Source organism: Colletotrichum lupini, chromosome 9 (genome assembly GCF_023278565.1).
Source record: "Colletotrichum lupini chromosome 9, complete sequence".
NCBI classification, from domain to species: domain Eukaryota; kingdom Fungi; phylum Ascomycota; class Sordariomycetes; order Glomerellales; family Glomerellaceae; genus Colletotrichum; species Colletotrichum lupini.
The window spans coordinates 1,831,438-1,848,266 of record NC_064682.1 but is presented as its reverse complement, the minus strand read 5'-3'; the positions used below and the strand labels follow the sequence as shown (position 1 = coordinate 1,848,266).

The following is a 16,829-nucleotide window of genomic DNA, read 5'->3' as shown; positions in this document are numbered from 1 at the left end:
GACCAAGAAGCGTACGAGGTCCGGGCCTCAAGTGCTTAAGGATTATTCGGCAAGCGATCGAGCCGCTGTACATCCACTCTACATTGCATATATCGATTTCTAGATCGACGACCGCCGACGTTTCGGGGGCCGAAATGCTGGCGTTGTGATGGACCCCAACTTTCTCAAAAACCTCGACTACTTTGCTGTCCCCAACAACCAGACGACAAACTCGGCCGAGCAGACTGCCGAGTCGTCCGCCACAGGTGCTGCCAGAAATGCGCCGGACAACTCCTTGTGGGAGTCCTTAGGCGGCGACCCTGCAAACTCTGAGTCGACGTCCAATGGCCCCTCTGGTTCGTTGCCTTCCTTTGCTCAGGCATCGCCTGCCAGCACGAATTTTGGGCTCGGCTCCATGCCAACTCAAATGCAGTTCAACCATGGTGGTCAACAAAGAAATTCAGGCTTACCGAGCCGCGCTGCACCGAACCAAGATCCCCGGCGGAGAGATGGCCATGCACGGAAACGGACCAAGGTCGACTCGGAGGCTGCTGCATTGGAATCGGTCGACTACTGGATCCAATTCGACGATGATGAGGAACAGAAGCTTGGTGGAAGCTTTGAGATCGACTTTTCAAGGCGTAGCAACCCTACCCCGAATTACCGGCCTAGGTAAGATAGTTTGAGCCAAGGACAATTTACTGATCATCAAAGAAAAGCTAACGAAGTGACATTTGCTAGGCCCGCTGCGAATCGCCTGAACCCCATGTCGACTACACCTGGCCTGGGTGCCGGTTTATACACCAACCCTGTGTTCAAACCAGAGGACTTCATGGATGACGCTGCGCTCGACAATGCCCTTTCTGATGATGAGGACTTTTTGGAATCAATGAACCTCGGCGATCAGCTCGGGAAGATTGATTCTCAGCCGCCTCAGGAAGTACCACCTAGGGAGGGCCTTTACTCGACGCCCTTGAGCTGGGAAAAGCCCGCGCCTGGACTAAGGATGAACCCCCTTTTTGGAATGCGGGGAATGGGTCCCATGGGTGCGCCTATGCTTGACCCCGAACAGCGACGCTTGCTAGCAATAGCGCTCAACACGGGGCGATCTTCAACCAGTCTGGGATCCGGTATGGGGTTTGGTGTCGGAGCAGATCTTGGTCCAGAATTTGCGAGCTTGGAGAACTTCGATGCTACTATGGCGTCAGGCAGTATGAACGACCCGGCCAACGACCCCGAGCAATCGGCTCCTCACAAGGGCAAGCAAAAGGAAAAGGCCCCCATCAAGGAGGAGCCCGGCACCCAGAGGCCGCAAGTATCACGGAGCACCACCAATGCCACTGGCGTATCTGAAAAGTCGAAAGACAAAGTTAAGGCTGGTGATCGAACGGCACACAACGACATTGAGAGGAAGTACCGTACCAATCTCAAAGACAGAATCTCGGAGCTGCGCGACGCGGTGCCGTCTCTGAGGTCAATACCCGAGGAAGGAGGTGGTGAGGATGCTGAGGTTGACAGCCAATCGCAGCGCGGTCCCAAAGTTAGCAAGGTAAGCTGGAGTGTTTTCCCCTATTTGACAAGCGCGAAATCATTTACTTACACTCATCGGCAGGGCACCGTCCTCACGAAGGCGACTGAATATATACACTATCTAGAACGAAGGAACAAGGCCATTATGCGTGAGCACCAGGAACTCGCGAGGCGCCTGCAGGCCTTTGAGCAGCTCTTGAGCGCACAGGCTCGGCAGCCCTTCCCCATGCCGAACTACAGCAGGACGCTGTTCGACCCAAGAGGTTTCTGTTAGAAGAATCTTTCCCCCTCTCATCACATGACGCATTACGATTGCGAACTGTACATATTACGTTTGTCATGGGCTGCGATTTGCCCCCCAAAATATACGATTGTGGTCAATCTACGAGGAATGAGTAGGCATATTAAGAATAATCACAGGTTGTCAGACCTGCAATGAAATGTTTTACTGCGTTCGGAATCAAATGGAGCTCTTTGGGGAATAAGAATATGGGGTTATTGACCACTAAAGTGATTCATATGGCGTCGTGCCTGGTGATGTGTGGGGTCTGAGGCTTTTCGAGTTCAGATGAACTTCGGCGTGAATGAGACTAGGCCCGAAGGCAGTGGTCCCCTTGAAGCAAGAAGTATCAGTCAAAGGAAAAACACAAACTTCTCGCTGATTTCAGGATGGCCCTACCAACTACCGTTGCTGCGGTCCTGAATGAGGATGCGGAACCTCCTGAATCCTTCCCGTTTTTACGTGTTATAGTTCCTAACCACTCTTGAAGCTGATGACATTACCTCCCGGCATCGGAATCGCCAGCAGCGGCTTTTCCAAGAATTGAGGGCTGAAACATACTTCAACGCTCAAAATCACTTTAGTCAATCAACACTAGTTATTCTAGGCGAATGGTGAATACTCAACCGCCACTAACTAAGACGACAACTTGGCACACATTTCACACTGGCCACCTACACCGCGATGAGAATGGCTTAATATCCTTCTGCATCAGCCGACCAACATGGCCTTGGACCAAATCCTACCTGAGGACTCAGTTTCGAGAAGGAGAACAGGGCCATTGCTGATGCACAGGAACTAGCCCCACCGGATCTATGCTGGGAACGACGAACTTTTCCCTTTGGCCTTCGAAGCTCCGATAGAAAACAAGGGTCCTGATCCCATCTAGTGGAGAAAATGCTCATACGACGCCAGCCTAGTGTGAGACTACGCTGCAAGCACATAAGTGTCCCATCTCTTGCGACTTCTCAGGTGGACGAAACGGGGTGATGCTCAACCAGCAAAAGCGGAATGGCTTCTCTTTGTGTAATGGCACCCTTCTATGGTGCCGCTTTGGTATTGTTACTTTGTTGTTACAGCGATGGATACACGGAGGTTTACAGGGTTTCACAAATGTTGGTACACCACACCACACAACCCGTCTGCACAACCCACCCTCTTCCTCTGCTCTAGTCTCTCAGAGCCTCAATATCAGCAACCTCCTTCACGGCCTCCGTCGTCAGTATATACGGCGACGTCTCGTCCACGCAGATGCTATCCTCGATCCGCACGCCCATACCCCTGAAATGCTCCGGCCACCGGTCCGTGTCCGGGACGTAGATGCCCGGCTCGATCGTCACGCAGTGGCCCTTCCTCAGGGGCGTCCGCCGCCCGTAGCCGGGGACGTCGTGCACGTCCAGCCCGACGTAGTGCCCCACGTGATGGGGGAAGAGCACGTCGACGTCGCGCGACGTGACGCCCTCGAAGCCGAGGCTCTTCAGCTGCTCGAGCAGGCCCGCCGAGGTGTGCTCGTGGATTTCGTCTAGAGAAAGGTTGGCGTCCTCGCGGCAGAGCGCGACGCTAGACCGCTGGACCGTGAGGACAGCCTCGTAGAGGTCTCGTTGCGCGGGGGAGAATTTGCCCGCGGCGGGCCAGGTGCGGGAGATGTCGGTGATGTAGGTGCCGTACTCGCCGCCCGCGTCGACGAGGAGCATTTCGTCTTGGGGGATCGTGTTGTTGTTGACGACGTAGTGGATGCAGAGGCCGTTGCGTCCGCCCGCGACGACGGGGACGTAGGCCGGGCCGTCGCAGCCGTCGGCGGCGAAGCGGTAGTCCAAAAAGGCGTGGAGGTCTTTTTCTCTGGTCCAGGACCGGCGCATGGCGTCAGTGATGACGCGGCCGGAGATTTGGCCCGCGCGGCGCATGTTGGCGATCTCGGCGGGGGATTTGATGGCGCGGAGCTGGTTGATGACGGGGTAGAGCGGGATCCGGACGGAGGGGAACCAGGACTTGTCCGAGTTCATGAGGCTGGCCACGAGCTTGCTGCTGCCGTTGCTGGCCGAGTTCTGTTCGTTGCCGGGCCTCGGGATGTCGGTGTAGACCCGACTCGCGCCCTTGAGGATCTCGGGGAGGCAGCGGTCGATGCGGGCAATGTCGTCTGCCTTGTCGGCGTTGAAGATGTCGAGGGCGGCCTGGACGCCGTTGCGGGCGCCCATCCATTGTTCCGCGACGGGCTCTTTTGGCCTGGCGAAGAGGTGGAACTCGTAGTCGCCGTAGTCCTTGCCGGTCTTGCGGATGACGGCGACCGAGTCGCCCTCGTTCCAGCCGGTGAGGTAGAGGAAGTTGGAGTCTTGGCGGTAGGGGAAGAAGACAGCGCCGGAGCGGTATTTGAGGTCTGCGGCGGCGAGGACGGCGACGGCGTTGTCCGGGAGGCGCTCGGCGAGGCGGGCGCGGCGGTCGTGGTATTCTTGGGCTGTTATGCCTGGTGTGACTGGAGGCGGGTGTTAGTTTGAGGTATAGGTTGAGGATGTAAGATATCTTTGTTCTCATGGGCCATTCCTATGAGATTCACTTGAGGTAGGCAGGCAATCATGAGATGAAATGATGTATGAGTGAGAATGGTGAGAGTTGACTCACTCTCTCCAGCCTTGAGAATGTGAGGGTGAGTCTCATGTACGGGCTGGCCGAACTGCAGATCGGCGGCAGAGACGTCGGAGTAGGGCCGGAGCTGACGGCCGGCGACGGCACCGGAGGCGGAGGGTGGTAGAGGCCGCCGCCATGGCGATGCCGGACGTAACCGCGGGACGGCACGGAGGGCGCGGCTCACCGGCCGTGAGACGTTCATGACCGGGTATAGTCACTTGTGATGTGAGTGGTGGGTGCGAGGTGAGAGAGAGAGTCAGACAAGGGAGGTTTTGGTGGATGCGGAAAATGGACGGGCTCTACGGTTCGGATGAGGTCATGACCGGAGGTGCTAACCACAAGGTACGGACGGATACGGTGCAGGAGAATTTGTGAAGGTGCCTGCTCACTGCTGACTCGTCAATGGCGAGCGCAAGCGGACTTTGTGAGACGGGGTAACCTAGATGCTCCCCCCTTTTAGGTATCGTGCCACAATGACGAGTGGATGAGAATTTGCAGTGAAAATGAGAGCTTGTGTACGGAGTATAAGTTATTTTTATGTATTTAGTGAAGGCATGCAGGCCATGTTTTGCATCTGCATGCGTATTATTATACATCCCATAGCTTGTTCCATCCAGCCACCCTGCTGCAAATCTGTATGGACATGGTAGAACGTACACTACCTGTATCTGTGTAAGGAGTACATACTGCGTAGGTAGTGGTGTATCATGTCAACTTTTCAAGGTTGTCTGAAGCGTGAAAAGGTACCTGACAAGATGCGAATGCCCGCCCGTCAAGACATGGTGATGATGGTCACTGTCGAACACATTGCGTAGGCAAGATGCAAGATGCACCGGGGAATGGACCCCAACATGGCCCCAGAAGCAGCAAGATTTTCTTATTGTTTTTCCACACTGGCAGCTCCATCCAATTTCCATCGTCTGCAAGCCTGTCACCTTTATCCACCCGCAGACAGCCTGTCGCCTAGCACCCAGGTGCCTTGCCCGAGAGGTTGTTATTGTTGACGGGAGGTGGGCCTGGGGTTCTCATCTTCCCTAGGTACCCAAGGTAGGTTAGGTAAGGTAAGGTAGAGAGGTTCACTAGAATTGGGGACCTTACCATACCTACCTAGGTAGGGACCATGCCCGGAATTATAGCGAGCTATGCCTGTACTACAGCGGCTGCATCCACTGGGACCGCTGACTGGCAAGACGCGCTGGGCCAAGCAAATTTGGCCGGTTGCTGGAGAGAGGTCTGGCCCGTGCGTGTTTTTGGGCGAGTCCAACTGGGATTAGCGCTGTTGTTCCCCTCCCAAACTCGTCAAGCGCGACTTGGGTCCTGGCCATGGGTCCTTGGGTAAGCCCGGGGGGGCCACGGTCTGGTAAGAGTGGACGACGGGGGGGGAGCCTCTCTTCCCAGTGTTCCCACCACACACACGCACACACACACACACAACACCAACCACTCTCTTGATTAAGAAAGCTCTTTCCTCTGCACATTCACCACACACCTCTCAGGTGCTGCCCTTCACGACGACTCCGACGACGATACCCTCCCCTCCTCCTCCTTTCTCTTCCACTCGTGTGGTTTTTTGCAACTTCTTCTAGGCTCAAACTCCGTCTTCAATGTCTTGGTGAACTTGTCGACACGGTCTCTGTTGGAACGCGTGAGCGACGTGTAGTAGCCTCCCACGTCGCGTGCTTGTCCACAGAGCAGCAAACCCCCCCGCCTCTCGCAGCCACCACAACCACCAACACAGATACTCACGTTCTGTCTCGTCCTCTCTCTCATTTGCAGCGCCTCCGAACCACTCAGACCCGACCGATAATATTTCAACAGCCTTCTCACATCAAACATATTGATTGGGCATTTTTATGGCAGCCATATCCCTATCACCGAATCCCATCCCTCCTTCGGCCATGTCCACCAGACGAACGCCTTTGTCTAGCAACCCCAATGTGGTCAATTCACCCTTGAGAGCCGCTTCTGCTCTGGCTCACGCCAAACAGAAGCGCTCTCATGCCAACATCCAACGGGAGGAGCTCTACGCCCAGCCGCCCCCGTTCAAGAAGCAGGTTGTCGAAAATGTCGGCTCGCGTCAGCTTCGGTCGCCCTCCAAGGTCACAAAGGCTTCCCAGCTTCCCCAGCGAGTCGGCCGTCCCATAACAAAGGAACGATCAACACACCACGATGACTCTAGTAACGTCGAGAGGATCCGCCAATGGCAGGCAGAGTACCGCGGGAGGTTTCCCAAGATGGTCTTTTACTTTGATAGTGTCCCGGAAGATCAGAGGGCCAAGCTTACCCGTCAAGCCCAGTCTCTTGGAGCCGTATGTGCAAAGCTTGCCAGCCATCATGTTGTTGGCTTCTATCCACTGACAACTTCTTGTGTAGAGAGACGAACGATTCTTCTCCAGTAGCATCACCCACATAGTGACCGCCCGACCGATACCTGCCCAGGAAGACGTGCAAGCTGCTGCACACGACGCCGAACTCGAGGAGCAGCCTCAGACCATCAACCCTTCCCTTCTCGACCGGTCTACCGATGCACGAAGACGTCTTCTGCTAGAGACGACCTCGAGGCGAGCTCAAGCTCACGATGACAGAACCCGGAGGACGAGATCAACCCAGAGCAACGATGTTCTTCACAAGGCTCGGGACATGGGAAAGAAGATTTGGTCGGTGGAAAAGTTCCAGAGGATATTGCAGTTTTTGCTGGAGCCTGACCCGCATGTCGTCGCGGCATATGGCGCCAACCGCGATTCTGCAAGAAACGTAGGGACAAAGAAGGCTACGGAGGAGCCCGGTCTGTTGCAGCTGTTGCAGCATGAGCGGCTGAACGGTCCCTCGGATGCTGTCACGAGCCGGGAAATGATCAACTTCAAGGGGCCATATATCTACATCTACGACATTGACGAGAAGCAGAAGCCTATCATGTTGCGGGAGTATCCCAAGGTCAATAACAAGTACCACGGCGAGTGGCCGCAGTTCAGGACTGTTACCGAGGGCCGGTGCCCATTTGTCGAGGAGCCAGAACCCGTTGAGCGGCCTAGTAGGAAACCGTCAACGCAGCAAAAGGATCCAAAGGAACACAAGGAGCGTGTCGCCAAACCTGCGGCCGAGGAGAGCCCGTCTCTCCAGCCTCCCGAAGTGCCTGCGCCAAAGGCAGCCATTGGCAAGCGCTCGCTTTCTGAGATGCAAGAGGGCCAGAACAAGTTACGGGCTGCCATGAAGCCTATGGATGTGTTCAACCCTCCCAAGGCCGTGGTATCAAACCCGATTGATTTCGGTCGGACTCAACATGCTTTCACTGGACGGACTGGCAACGGGCGTTTCTTGGCCGGCGAGCCCGTCGCCTCTGGATTGCAGCCGTCAAATGTGACTTCGGCTATCCGGTCGAACATGATCTCGTCCACCTCCGGCATCAACGGAGCCAAGGCCGGTACGAGTAAGGAGGTGCATGGTTTGCAACGCAAGGTGTTGCAGCGGGGTGCACCCGTTCCCCAAGACGCCAGCTCCCGGCGGCTCACGGAGATGTCTCTGGAAGCGACGTCTACCAGATCTACTAGTGTTTCTCGAACCACCAGCAGGCGTATGGAGCTCATTGAGGAGGACGCCGAGAAGCAGAGCTCCAAGCTCTCGAGAACCAGCTCAAAGACACAGGCTCCGCCGGCTAAAAGCAAGCGCGACCTGAAGCCGGGCTACTGTGAGAACTGCCAGGACAAATTTAAGGATTTTGACGAGGTATGTGGAGAGTGGGACTTGAATAATAATACTGTCACGCTAACAGCTCGAAGCACATTCTCACACGCAAGCATCGCAAGTTTGCCGAAAACACTGACAACTGGGCCGAGCTGGACGACCTTCTCAGCCAACTGGGCCGGGTTCCCAGATACCGATCTAAACACTCACGCGACGACGAATACACGGACGACTCCTTGTAGACCAGGCCAACCCATGGACTCCTCGTCATGTCGCCCAACACTTTGACACCGACTCTGCCCTGCTTCCCAATGTTCTTCTCGATCCCCCACTTGCCGCTGCAATGCACGGCGCATTATCATCAAAAAGCTACGGATACGTTCCACTGTTGTGGAATCAATGATACCAGTAGACTGTCCAACATGAAACCATGTTTGGTTTCCGGTCATGTTTATTTTCTCTTCACTTCGTCTTTCACTAATAGGTCGGCTCGCATTGATATCATTGCATGCACAGTGGCGTTTGGCATGGATTATCTTATACCACGACGGCTCAATTTTCCCTTTTTTTTTTTTTGGCGCGGGCAGGGCGGCAGCACATTGTCGGCCATGAGCATCATTACCACCAGGGGCCGTACATGCGATAGGAGGAGAAACTAGGACGGCGCGTCTTAATGAACCACGGTGTAGATATCACATTGAACAGTCTATGCTTGTGTATATTGTACGTTGAACACGAAAAAAAAAGCTGCATGGTTTGGGAAAGTAGGATGCTGCGGGTGCCGTGAAGCAGCCCGAGTGTTTGTGTTATTCAGACAAGGCGTTGAGGATAATTCAAGCATTTCATACACCCCATCGTATCCTAGATGAATGTCATCGTGCATTCCAGGCTTTGATTATGTCACCGGGTCAGTTTGGAGACCAAGATCTATTAAGTGCCAGATCCTTCGAGCACGCAACGAACTAACAAGTACATCAAATCTCCGGATTCCGGGGGTGCATTGACAGCCACGATCTCGACTTCAAGAAGCTATTATGTATTCATTCTAGTCTCGTCACGAGAAAGGCACCGGCCTGCGTACCAGCGTCTTCTAAGCGGCCCAAGCTTGGTCTAGATAGGTAGGTAGGCAGAACAACACAAAGTTACTTATTCGAGGACCACTTCGGCTCCTGAAAGTCATCGTCTCCGAAATGAGGTGAAGCAATGGGAATTCCATAGTGATGGGGCTTGTCATGCGAATTAGGTTTCGACGATGCGCAAGCTACATAGCTTTTATGAACCGGACGGTTCTGTTTTCCCACGCGTTCGTTCTCTCGGTTACACGTCAGGCGAAAAAGCTTCCATGCATCTGCGTCCCTAGTGCTGCGCATTGCGCGTGCCGCACCGCGCGCTGAAAGCCCCACCATCACACGGCCCTCGTTTAGTGGGGAGGGATAACTTTGTCCAGCGGGGCTCTGTCTGCGTGGGTCATAGGACGCTTTCAAGGTGGCACTGACATCAATCAGTCTCTATGGCTCAGTCGGTAGAGCGTTGGTCTCATATCCATACATATGACTCTAGATCATCCAGAGATATCCAAAGGTCGCAAGTTCGAGCCTTGCTAGGGACAGTTTCTTTTGCTCATTGGGGTGTATGAAGTCGTTTTTGTGTGAAGTTGTTGTTTTTTTGAGGGTTTGAGGTGGTTTGTTTGGTTGGTTAGGTGTAAATCGTCTTTTTTGACTGCTTGGCTGCGTCTGTCTTATTGAAGCACGACCGCCTATCCCGCTCAACTCTGACTAACAAATACACGCACCATGCTATACCGTACCGGTGTTGTTTCGCGCAACGCTTCATTCAATAGCCAAAATCCGTCCATATGTAGCCGTGCAACTAATGAGAACGTGGTTTTTCAATAGTTGAGTCGATGAAGAAGAAGAGAATGGAGGTCGAATGCTTTGGGGGTGGTTCTATTTCAGCTTGAGTTGAGCTTCAGACGGCTCATTGCCACTTTTGAGTGCGATATATAATGCTGAAATGCACACATGGATCATGCGCAAACACTTGACAACTCGTTCCAGTGCTCAGGATCCAGTGTCAATTACTCAATAATATTCTACCTCTTCTTATTTCAATGGAGCTGAGTTTAGCCAATGTCTATCTTATCTCTAAAGGTGAAGAGCCAAAGTCACCGCGAGACCTACTCCTCCCGCTTCCTCTTCAGTCTTTCTTGTTCTCGCGCATTTACCAGCGACATCGGCAGGTACCGGTCATCAAACGAGGCATGGCTCGGGAAGCCGTGAGGCCACGATCCGCTGTCAGCCGGGGTTTCGGAAATATATCTTTCCAACTCTCCGTCCTCTTGAAAGAGACAGGGCAACAGTTTCTGAACGACGGTGGCCTGGCGAATTGCCTCGTAAATCTTTGAAACGCTGGTACCAATTGTACTGGACTGCTCTTCTCTAAGGCCCTGGTGGAACTGAACTTTCAATCCCTGGCGCACGAAATCATGGAGCGCTGCAGAGCCTAGGCCTAGGCCTTCAGGGTACGTGTAGTTCGAGTTGGGGTTGTTGGATGGGTCGGCGACCCACGCTTCCATGGTTTGCCGGAACTCTTCTCGGACAGCCAGGACTTGCATCAACGAGACGCAGCTAGATCCATCGTGGGCTAAGGAGTCCATGATGTGGGAGGCGGCTTTGGACGCGACAACCGAGCAGCGCTGGGTGTGGCTGTACTTGTTTGCCCCGTACCACCACACTCTTACCAGGTCGTCCAACCCAATTCTTGTCGTCGTTGTCTCAGTCGTCTGAACCTCGCTCTTGATGTCCATGTCTGCCGATAACAAGGACGCCAGGTTCGTCATGGAAGGCGACAAAGATATGGAAGAGAGGAATTTCTCGTGATAGGCTCTCAAGTCGGCTGCCTGGCAGCATACAAGGAGGTGAGCGGCACACATGTGTGACAAGACATCGACGGCCTCCATGGTACGGCGGCCTGAGAGGAACGCAAGGGAGTTGATGCCCTGGTTGTGCATCTCGGCCGATTGGACGTGTGACGAAACTGGATGCGCGAGCGCAGCCAGCTCCGACATGTAGGCACTCATGTTGACGTCGATGCCCTTCATAGTATAGGACTGATCAGGGTCTCCAAAGACCAGGTTCGGGTCGAGACCGTTGTTCGTGGCCGGATTGATCAGCTCGGAGCACTGCGAGAAGAGCATGCGCCCGATCATCTGCAGCGCCGTTCTGGTCTTGTCCATGGCGGAGGTGATGGCGGTCGCTTGAAAGTTGCCTCCAGAGTACACATCCCCGGCGGTCACATCGCCGACGACGCCTATGTCGATGACTGGGTTGTCGGAGGTTGAGTTTAGCTCGGTCCGGATCTGCCTATATGCTAGTTGAAGGTCCTCAAGATACGGACCCATCCACTGTGGCGCGGTTCGAGTTGAGTATCTGTCCTGCCATAGACCTTGGCCCGTCCGCTTCTTACCTTCCAGACCAGTCACATACTTGGAGGACTTGAGGAAGTTGCGAATATTGTTGGCCACTTCTTTCTGTCCATCGTGAGGTCGAATTCTGTGAATGAACTCATTGGTCCACTCGACGTTACCAAGTAGGCATTCGGATGTGAAAGCAGTAAGCCCCTGTGCGAGGACTGCGAGTTGGTTCGCTTCGTGAATTACCAACGCAGCCAAGGCAGCAGAGGGTGCAGTCCCGTTGATCAGGCCCAAACCCTCCTTTGGCTGCAGCTCAACAGACTGTATGTCATATTGTTTCAATGCATCGCGGGCAGACATGACTTTTCTGCTAAGGCCTGAACCAACGGTGACGGAAATGTTGGGGTCCCCAACCAGAGTCCCCGCGATGTAAGATAGGGGCATCAAGTCCCCGGATGCCGAGATGGTGCCTCGCAAAGGAATTAACGGCGTGATGTCGTGACGTAGAAGGCTGAGAAGTGCCTCGATAACCTCCAGCCTGACGGCACTATGGCCGCGGAGGTTTTGGTTCGCTCTAATTACGATGGCGGCCTTCACCCAAGCTGTGGGAATAACATGGGACTGTCCGTCTTGATCAACCTGACTGTCGGTCAGGTCAGAGGAGGCGATGATGGCGCTTTGGGTGTGTTGGAGCAGAGAGATTTGTAGTTTCTTGAGCTGTTCCGTCCGTGAGTCGGCGCTGCCGCCGAAGCCCGTGTTGACGCCATACACGACCCAGCCGTTTTCCACATGGTGATCGAGGACGTTGATACTCTGGCGTATTCGGTCTCGAATCAGTTGGTCATCCTTCACGCGAGGAACGAGCCCGTGACGCGCTACAGCAATGACGGCGGGAACGTCGAGATACAAGCCGTCTAAGGAAAAGACGAAAGCCAAGCTTCCCAAGTCTTTGACATCACGCGTTTGCTTGCGCACGAGCGTAGCATGTGTTGTTGCCATTTCGGTAGATTTGGGCGACCCTGGGGTACGATGAGATCAATATCTTAAAAGGGGTTCAAAGTTCTGCAGGCAAGGTTAGAAAATGCGTTCTTCTTGTTCAAAGAATGTTTGAGGAAAGAAACAATCCAAAGTGCACAAAATGCGCCTTATAAATATGCCCATGACCATAATGGCAAGCAGCATCTCCTTCGTGATTGTGTGGCGTAGGAATAAGGAAGGTGAGGTGAATCAGAGATGACTTCTTACGGTTGTGTCACGTCTGCATGCCTCTCTGACACTAAGCAGGCCTGGAGAAGAAGTGAGAAGAAGTGAATTGCTACTGGTAGCCCGACTACGAGTTGGCTCTCCGCGGCAGAAGGCGTGGTCACGAATCGCTCGCTCGGTCGAGTGTTGCTCACGGCATATTGTGCTCTCTGTAAGGTAATGGGTGCGGCTTATGCGGTGAGAGTGAGAGACGTCGATTCAGGGCTACGCGCCTGAAGCCGAGGGTCGCTGCATCGATTTCCTGCATCTTTCTCTCCAAGTACGGTACTCTGCGATCATCGTGCATGCATGGTGCCAGATAGCCTATTGTCCAAACTTTTTGGCCTACGAGATTATCGGATTTGGTGCTCTTAATTTCAGTCGCTTGTAGCATCGCGAGACCATGATGAAGAGACGGTTCGAAATTGGTTTAGACAGTTCCGTTGGATAAGTATGTAATTGATGGTGGGCGTGTAGTCGTATCTGGAGAACAGAAGGTTCTTGAGGTGAGGTGCTCGAGGTGCCTAGCAAGCCCGCCCAGGGCGCACTCAGGCAGTAACCACTTACGGGGCCCCGGTCAACCACCTGCTAAACCTAGCACACAATGAATGTCCAGTCTCACTCTTTCATCTCCAACCTCACCTCCTTCCTTTCTTTACGATCTATTCATCCGAACAACCTCGCTGTGTCTGATGACTCGGCTAGCTCAACATCGCTTTCGATTCTTATCCTACCTTACTCATCTTATACTTCTTTGACCACGCATCCACTCTAGATAGCAACGCAGCATCCGAAAATGGCTACCCCATCGTCGCCTGGCATCCCCAGGTCAGACTCGGCGTCACCTCCGCCTGCCACCATTCCAGATCGTCCAGCCTCTCCTGAAGTGCCACTCACCATGTCCGCCTCAGCCATCCTGATAGCTCAACCTCGCGATGTGGCCTCTGCTCTGAGCAGCGCAGGCGAGTATCCTTCAGACAAGGTCGTCGTCAAATTCAAGGCTGTCGGAAGTGCACCCTCGCTCGCTCGAGGGGTGGCCAAGATCTCATCTACCCAGACCTTCCACACTGTCATCTGGTATCTGCGCAAGAGGCTCAAGCTTCAAGAAACAGACAGCGTCTTTTGTTACGTCAATGACTCTTTCGCCCCCTCCCTCGACGAGATTGTCGGTAACTTGCATAGTGTACGTCTATGAAGCAGTTATTACTAATGGCAGACGCAAATGCTAACATGCTTGCGATAGTGCTTCAAAGATTCAAGCGGTCAGCTTGTGATTTCTTATGCTATGAATCCAGCCTTCGGCTGAGATTAAGTATGCTATTACATGGTATCCTATGGCTGAACAACGATGAAAATGCCTCCCCTTCTAGACTCCCAAACACCGGTAATGCAGCACGAAAGTGACGCAAAGAAACGATCTATTGACCACCGAACGCGGTCAGCTCCTTACAAATTTTCCAAAGCGCTGGTAAATTCGTCAAGCGCCTCCTTGGAGATGGGATAGGTGTGCTCGGGTGCAGGATACTGTCGGCTCTTCACCTCGTCCCGATAGGTCTCGATAGCACGAAGACTCTCGCTCCAGACGTCGCCGTACTTCTTGACGAACTTTGGCAGGAATCGGCCGGGAGGGAAGTTTCCGGTCATGTCGACTTGCACCAAGACCTGGCCGGAGCAGCCATTGCCGGCGCCAATGCCAATGGTTGGGACAGAGAGCTTTTCCGTGACAAGTGCTGCGACTTCAGCGGGAACAGCCTCGATGACCATGGCGAAAGCACCGGCCTCTTGTACGGCGAGTGCATCCTCAAGAAGCCTCAGGGCCCCGTCGGAAGTCTTGCCTTGCACTCTGAAGCCGCCAAGGGCGTTCTGCCGTTGCGGTGTCAGTCCCACGTGCGCGAGAACGGGGATGCCCGCGGACGTGATCTTCTGGATTGTGGGAGCCATCTCCTTGCCACCCTCGAGCTTCACGCCTTGCACGCGGCCCTCTTTGACGAAGCGGATGGCAGTTTCCAGAGCCTGTTCCGGAGCTATTTCATAGCTGCCCATGGGTAAATCACCAACCTGAGTTTGGATCAGTACGATATTTGCAGATTAGATCCAGAGTAGACTTACAGTAAATGCGGACTTGGTGGCTCTTGCGACAGAGCGGCAATGAAGCAGCATTTCTTCTACCACAACTTCGCTCGTGTCTTCCATACCAAGCGCAACCATGGCCAAGCTGTCGCCCACAAGGATAATATCCATGCCGGCATGGTCGGCAACGTGGGCACTGGGGAAGTCGTGTGCAGTCATGACTGTGATTGGCTCGCGCTTCTTGTACAGACTGCGCAAAGAACCAAGTGTGACTTTCTTTCTTTGGTTGGCAGAAGTTGTACCCATGGGAGAATGCGAGCTGTGTCGCATCTGCAATGGTTGCGTGACAGCGGAATACATGGGTCGCATCAGAGACGCTGCTGTCGAGGGTCGCGTGCTTCTCAGAAGAGAGGCACACGACCTCAGACAGGTACTTCGGATTGTAGGGAGAGACATATGGGCAAACAAGTACCTTTTTGTCTTGAATAAGAAGTAAACGTATGGAAGGGATATGCAAGTGCAGAAAAAAATGAGAATGCAAAGATGCAAATTCGGTCGTGATGATGCTGATGTTTTCAGTGTGGAGAGAAAAAATTAGGAGAAGTTTACGTTGAAGGGCGAAGCGCAATCTTTTATTATCCAAGTCATGATGGTTTTTGCTGCGTAGAATTGAGTATCTCCAAAATTACCGGTGGTGTTTCGTTCCCGCCGCTTCGCTGGGCTGGGGGTTAGAGATGGTAAAAGCGGGTCGATCTCACAAAGCTGACCATACAGGTGCCGTGCTGGACGCTTCGCTGTGAATGTCCCCCCCAAGGTCCAGGGAACGGTGTCCGGTCCACCTGCGACCAACCTCCGTGATTGGACAAGGCGCCGAGGCACGTTCGGTGGTCCCCCCTCCAGAGTCCATCGCCGTCTCTTGACGGATACGTACCTTTTGTTCTGGGAAGGGATTACCTAGTGAGCCGTGCTGCGCTTATCGTCCTGGTCCATAGGGCGTCAGTACCATGCTGATCCTCTCAGGGCCCGTTGCTGAGGTAAGTGAGCTAAGACCGAGGCAACTCTGCCTCGGGCCCAGCGGTTTCTGATCTCGGCCCTTCACGAGGACGGGCATTGGGATGTCCAAGGTTTCCCTTGGCCCAGATCGGGACAAGCTGGCTAGCGAACCCGACGCTTGGGATGATGGCGCTCGCGTGACTTGACTTTTTGGAGTCTATTCTCGTTGACTTTAAGCCTTTAATATGGCCAACCGACACCGCTTTCACTGCGTATAAGTCCCCGCATACCTGGGTAGAAGGAAGTGACGGACGGCCGGTATCACGGATAGTCCCCCCCTCCCATTAGAAGACGGCGTTTCCTTCCTGGCTCGTGACAGCGTACAACCTTGCCCACGACTGCAGTCCATCCGATCCGTACTTGCGTGGGATGATGGGTTGTTCCTTGTAGAAATGTCTCAAGAGATCCCGCAAGCAGATGATGTCGTTGGACGGAACGGCCCTTATGGTATTGCTTTTTCGTACAGCATCAAGGACTTACATCATTCTGGCGAACTCTACTAGTCGGGACTGCCGGTGTTTGCGGGCTGATCTGGCTCTGAATGTCTAAGGTGAGTTGAGTTCAGCTGGAGCTGTATACTTGCAACCTGAAGCAAGACTGAATGCCGCTGCAGAACCTGAGGGAATGACGATTGAATTCAAGTAACTCTTTTTTTTTTTAAAGTATCTGCGGCTTTGTATGTAACCCTTCGATACTGGAGGAACGTTTTGCCTCTCCAACATCGACCCCCAGTTTCGACATTGTTCCTCCGAGACGATTAAGGCTTGCATTGTCCCGCATGGCCTTAGTCATGTAAGAGCCCAAGACAGGTGGGCAGTGGGCTCTAACAGGCAATAAGGGAACCTGTGTGGCTGGCAAGATCCGCGCCTAGCCGCCTAATCCTCGGACCCACCATTCCTTATCGTTGCACTTATCACTTATGGTCCGGGATCGCCCACATCATCATTGCGCGTGACTTGG

The 16,829-nt window shown here is 53.7% G+C and overlaps 7 protein-coding genes and 1 non-coding gene across 8 annotated transcripts; 5 read left to right on the top strand and 3 right to left on the bottom strand.

Annotated features, from left to right (window-relative positions):
• Positions 1-148: 148 nt before the first annotated feature.
• On the top strand, positions 149-1,783 carry CLUP02_16446 (helix-loop-helix DNA-binding domain-containing protein; the record flags this gene model as incomplete). The annotated part of the gene is made up of 3 exons (XM_049295368.1): positions 149-651; positions 721-1,528; positions 1,592-1,783. 3 exons carry the CDS (start codon positions 149-151, stop codon positions 1,781-1,783), a joined length of 1,503 nt encoding a protein of 500 aa, XP_049152515.1.
• A 1,175-nt stretch (positions 1,784-2,958) lies between these two features.
• Positions 2,959-4,613, bottom strand: CLUP02_16445 (metallopeptidase family M24; the record flags this gene model as incomplete). The annotated part of the gene is made up of 2 exons (XM_049295367.1): positions 2,959-4,259; positions 4,406-4,613. 2 exons carry the CDS (start codon positions 4,611-4,613, stop codon positions 2,959-2,961), a joined length of 1,509 nt encoding a protein of 502 aa, XP_049152514.1.
• A 77-nt stretch (positions 4,614-4,690) lies between these two features.
• CLUP02_16444 (uncharacterized protein) lies at positions 4,691-6,252 on the top strand (the record flags this gene model as incomplete). Its single annotated transcript, XM_049295366.1, has 10 exons — positions 4,691-4,753; positions 4,822-4,835; positions 4,901-4,926; positions 5,029-5,083; positions 5,155-5,193; positions 5,227-5,432; positions 5,569-5,651; positions 5,716-5,746; positions 5,908-6,067; positions 6,150-6,252. The coding sequence occupies 10 exons, from the start codon at positions 4,691-4,693 to the stop codon at positions 6,250-6,252; spliced, it is 780 nt and encodes a 259-aa protein (XP_049152513.1).
• Positions 6,253-6,309: 57 nt separating this feature from the next.
• CLUP02_16443 (Dfp1/Him1) lies at positions 6,310-9,618 on the top strand (the record flags this gene model as incomplete). The annotated part of the gene is made up of 10 exons (XM_049295365.1): positions 6,310-6,720; positions 6,785-8,134; positions 8,188-8,274; positions 8,335-8,500; positions 8,706-8,815; positions 8,861-8,999; positions 9,063-9,210; positions 9,269-9,309; positions 9,453-9,515; positions 9,566-9,618. 10 exons carry the CDS (start codon positions 6,310-6,312, stop codon positions 9,616-9,618), a joined length of 2,568 nt encoding a protein of 855 aa, XP_049152512.1.
• On the top strand, positions 9,597-9,701 carry CLUP02_tRNA320. The gene has a single exon. It is a non-coding gene; the product is annotated as a tRNA-Met (tRNA).
• Positions 9,702-10,268: 567 nt separating this feature from the next.
• Positions 10,269-12,503, bottom strand: CLUP02_16442 (phenylalanine ammonia-lyase; the record flags this gene model as incomplete). The annotated part of the gene is made up of 1 exon (XM_049295364.1): positions 10,269-12,503. One exon carries the CDS (start codon positions 12,501-12,503, stop codon positions 10,269-10,271), a length of 2,235 nt encoding a protein of 744 aa, XP_049152511.1.
• A 1,039-nt stretch (positions 12,504-13,542) lies between these two features.
• CLUP02_16441 (ubiquitin-like autophagy protein Apg12) lies at positions 13,543-14,052 on the top strand (the record flags this gene model as incomplete). The annotated part of the gene is made up of 2 exons (XM_049295363.1): positions 13,543-13,929; positions 13,990-14,052. The coding sequence occupies 2 exons, from the start codon at positions 13,543-13,545 to the stop codon at positions 14,050-14,052; spliced, it is 450 nt and encodes a 149-aa protein (XP_049152510.1).
• Positions 14,053-14,192: 140 nt separating this feature from the next.
• Positions 14,193-15,035, bottom strand: CLUP02_16440 (ketopantoate hydroxymethyltransferase; the record flags this gene model as incomplete). Its single annotated transcript, XM_049295362.1, has 2 exons — positions 14,193-14,804; positions 14,856-15,035. The coding sequence occupies 2 exons, from the start codon at positions 15,033-15,035 to the stop codon at positions 14,193-14,195; spliced, it is 792 nt and encodes a 263-aa protein (XP_049152509.1).
• Between the last annotated feature and the right edge of the window lie 1,794 nt (positions 15,036-16,829).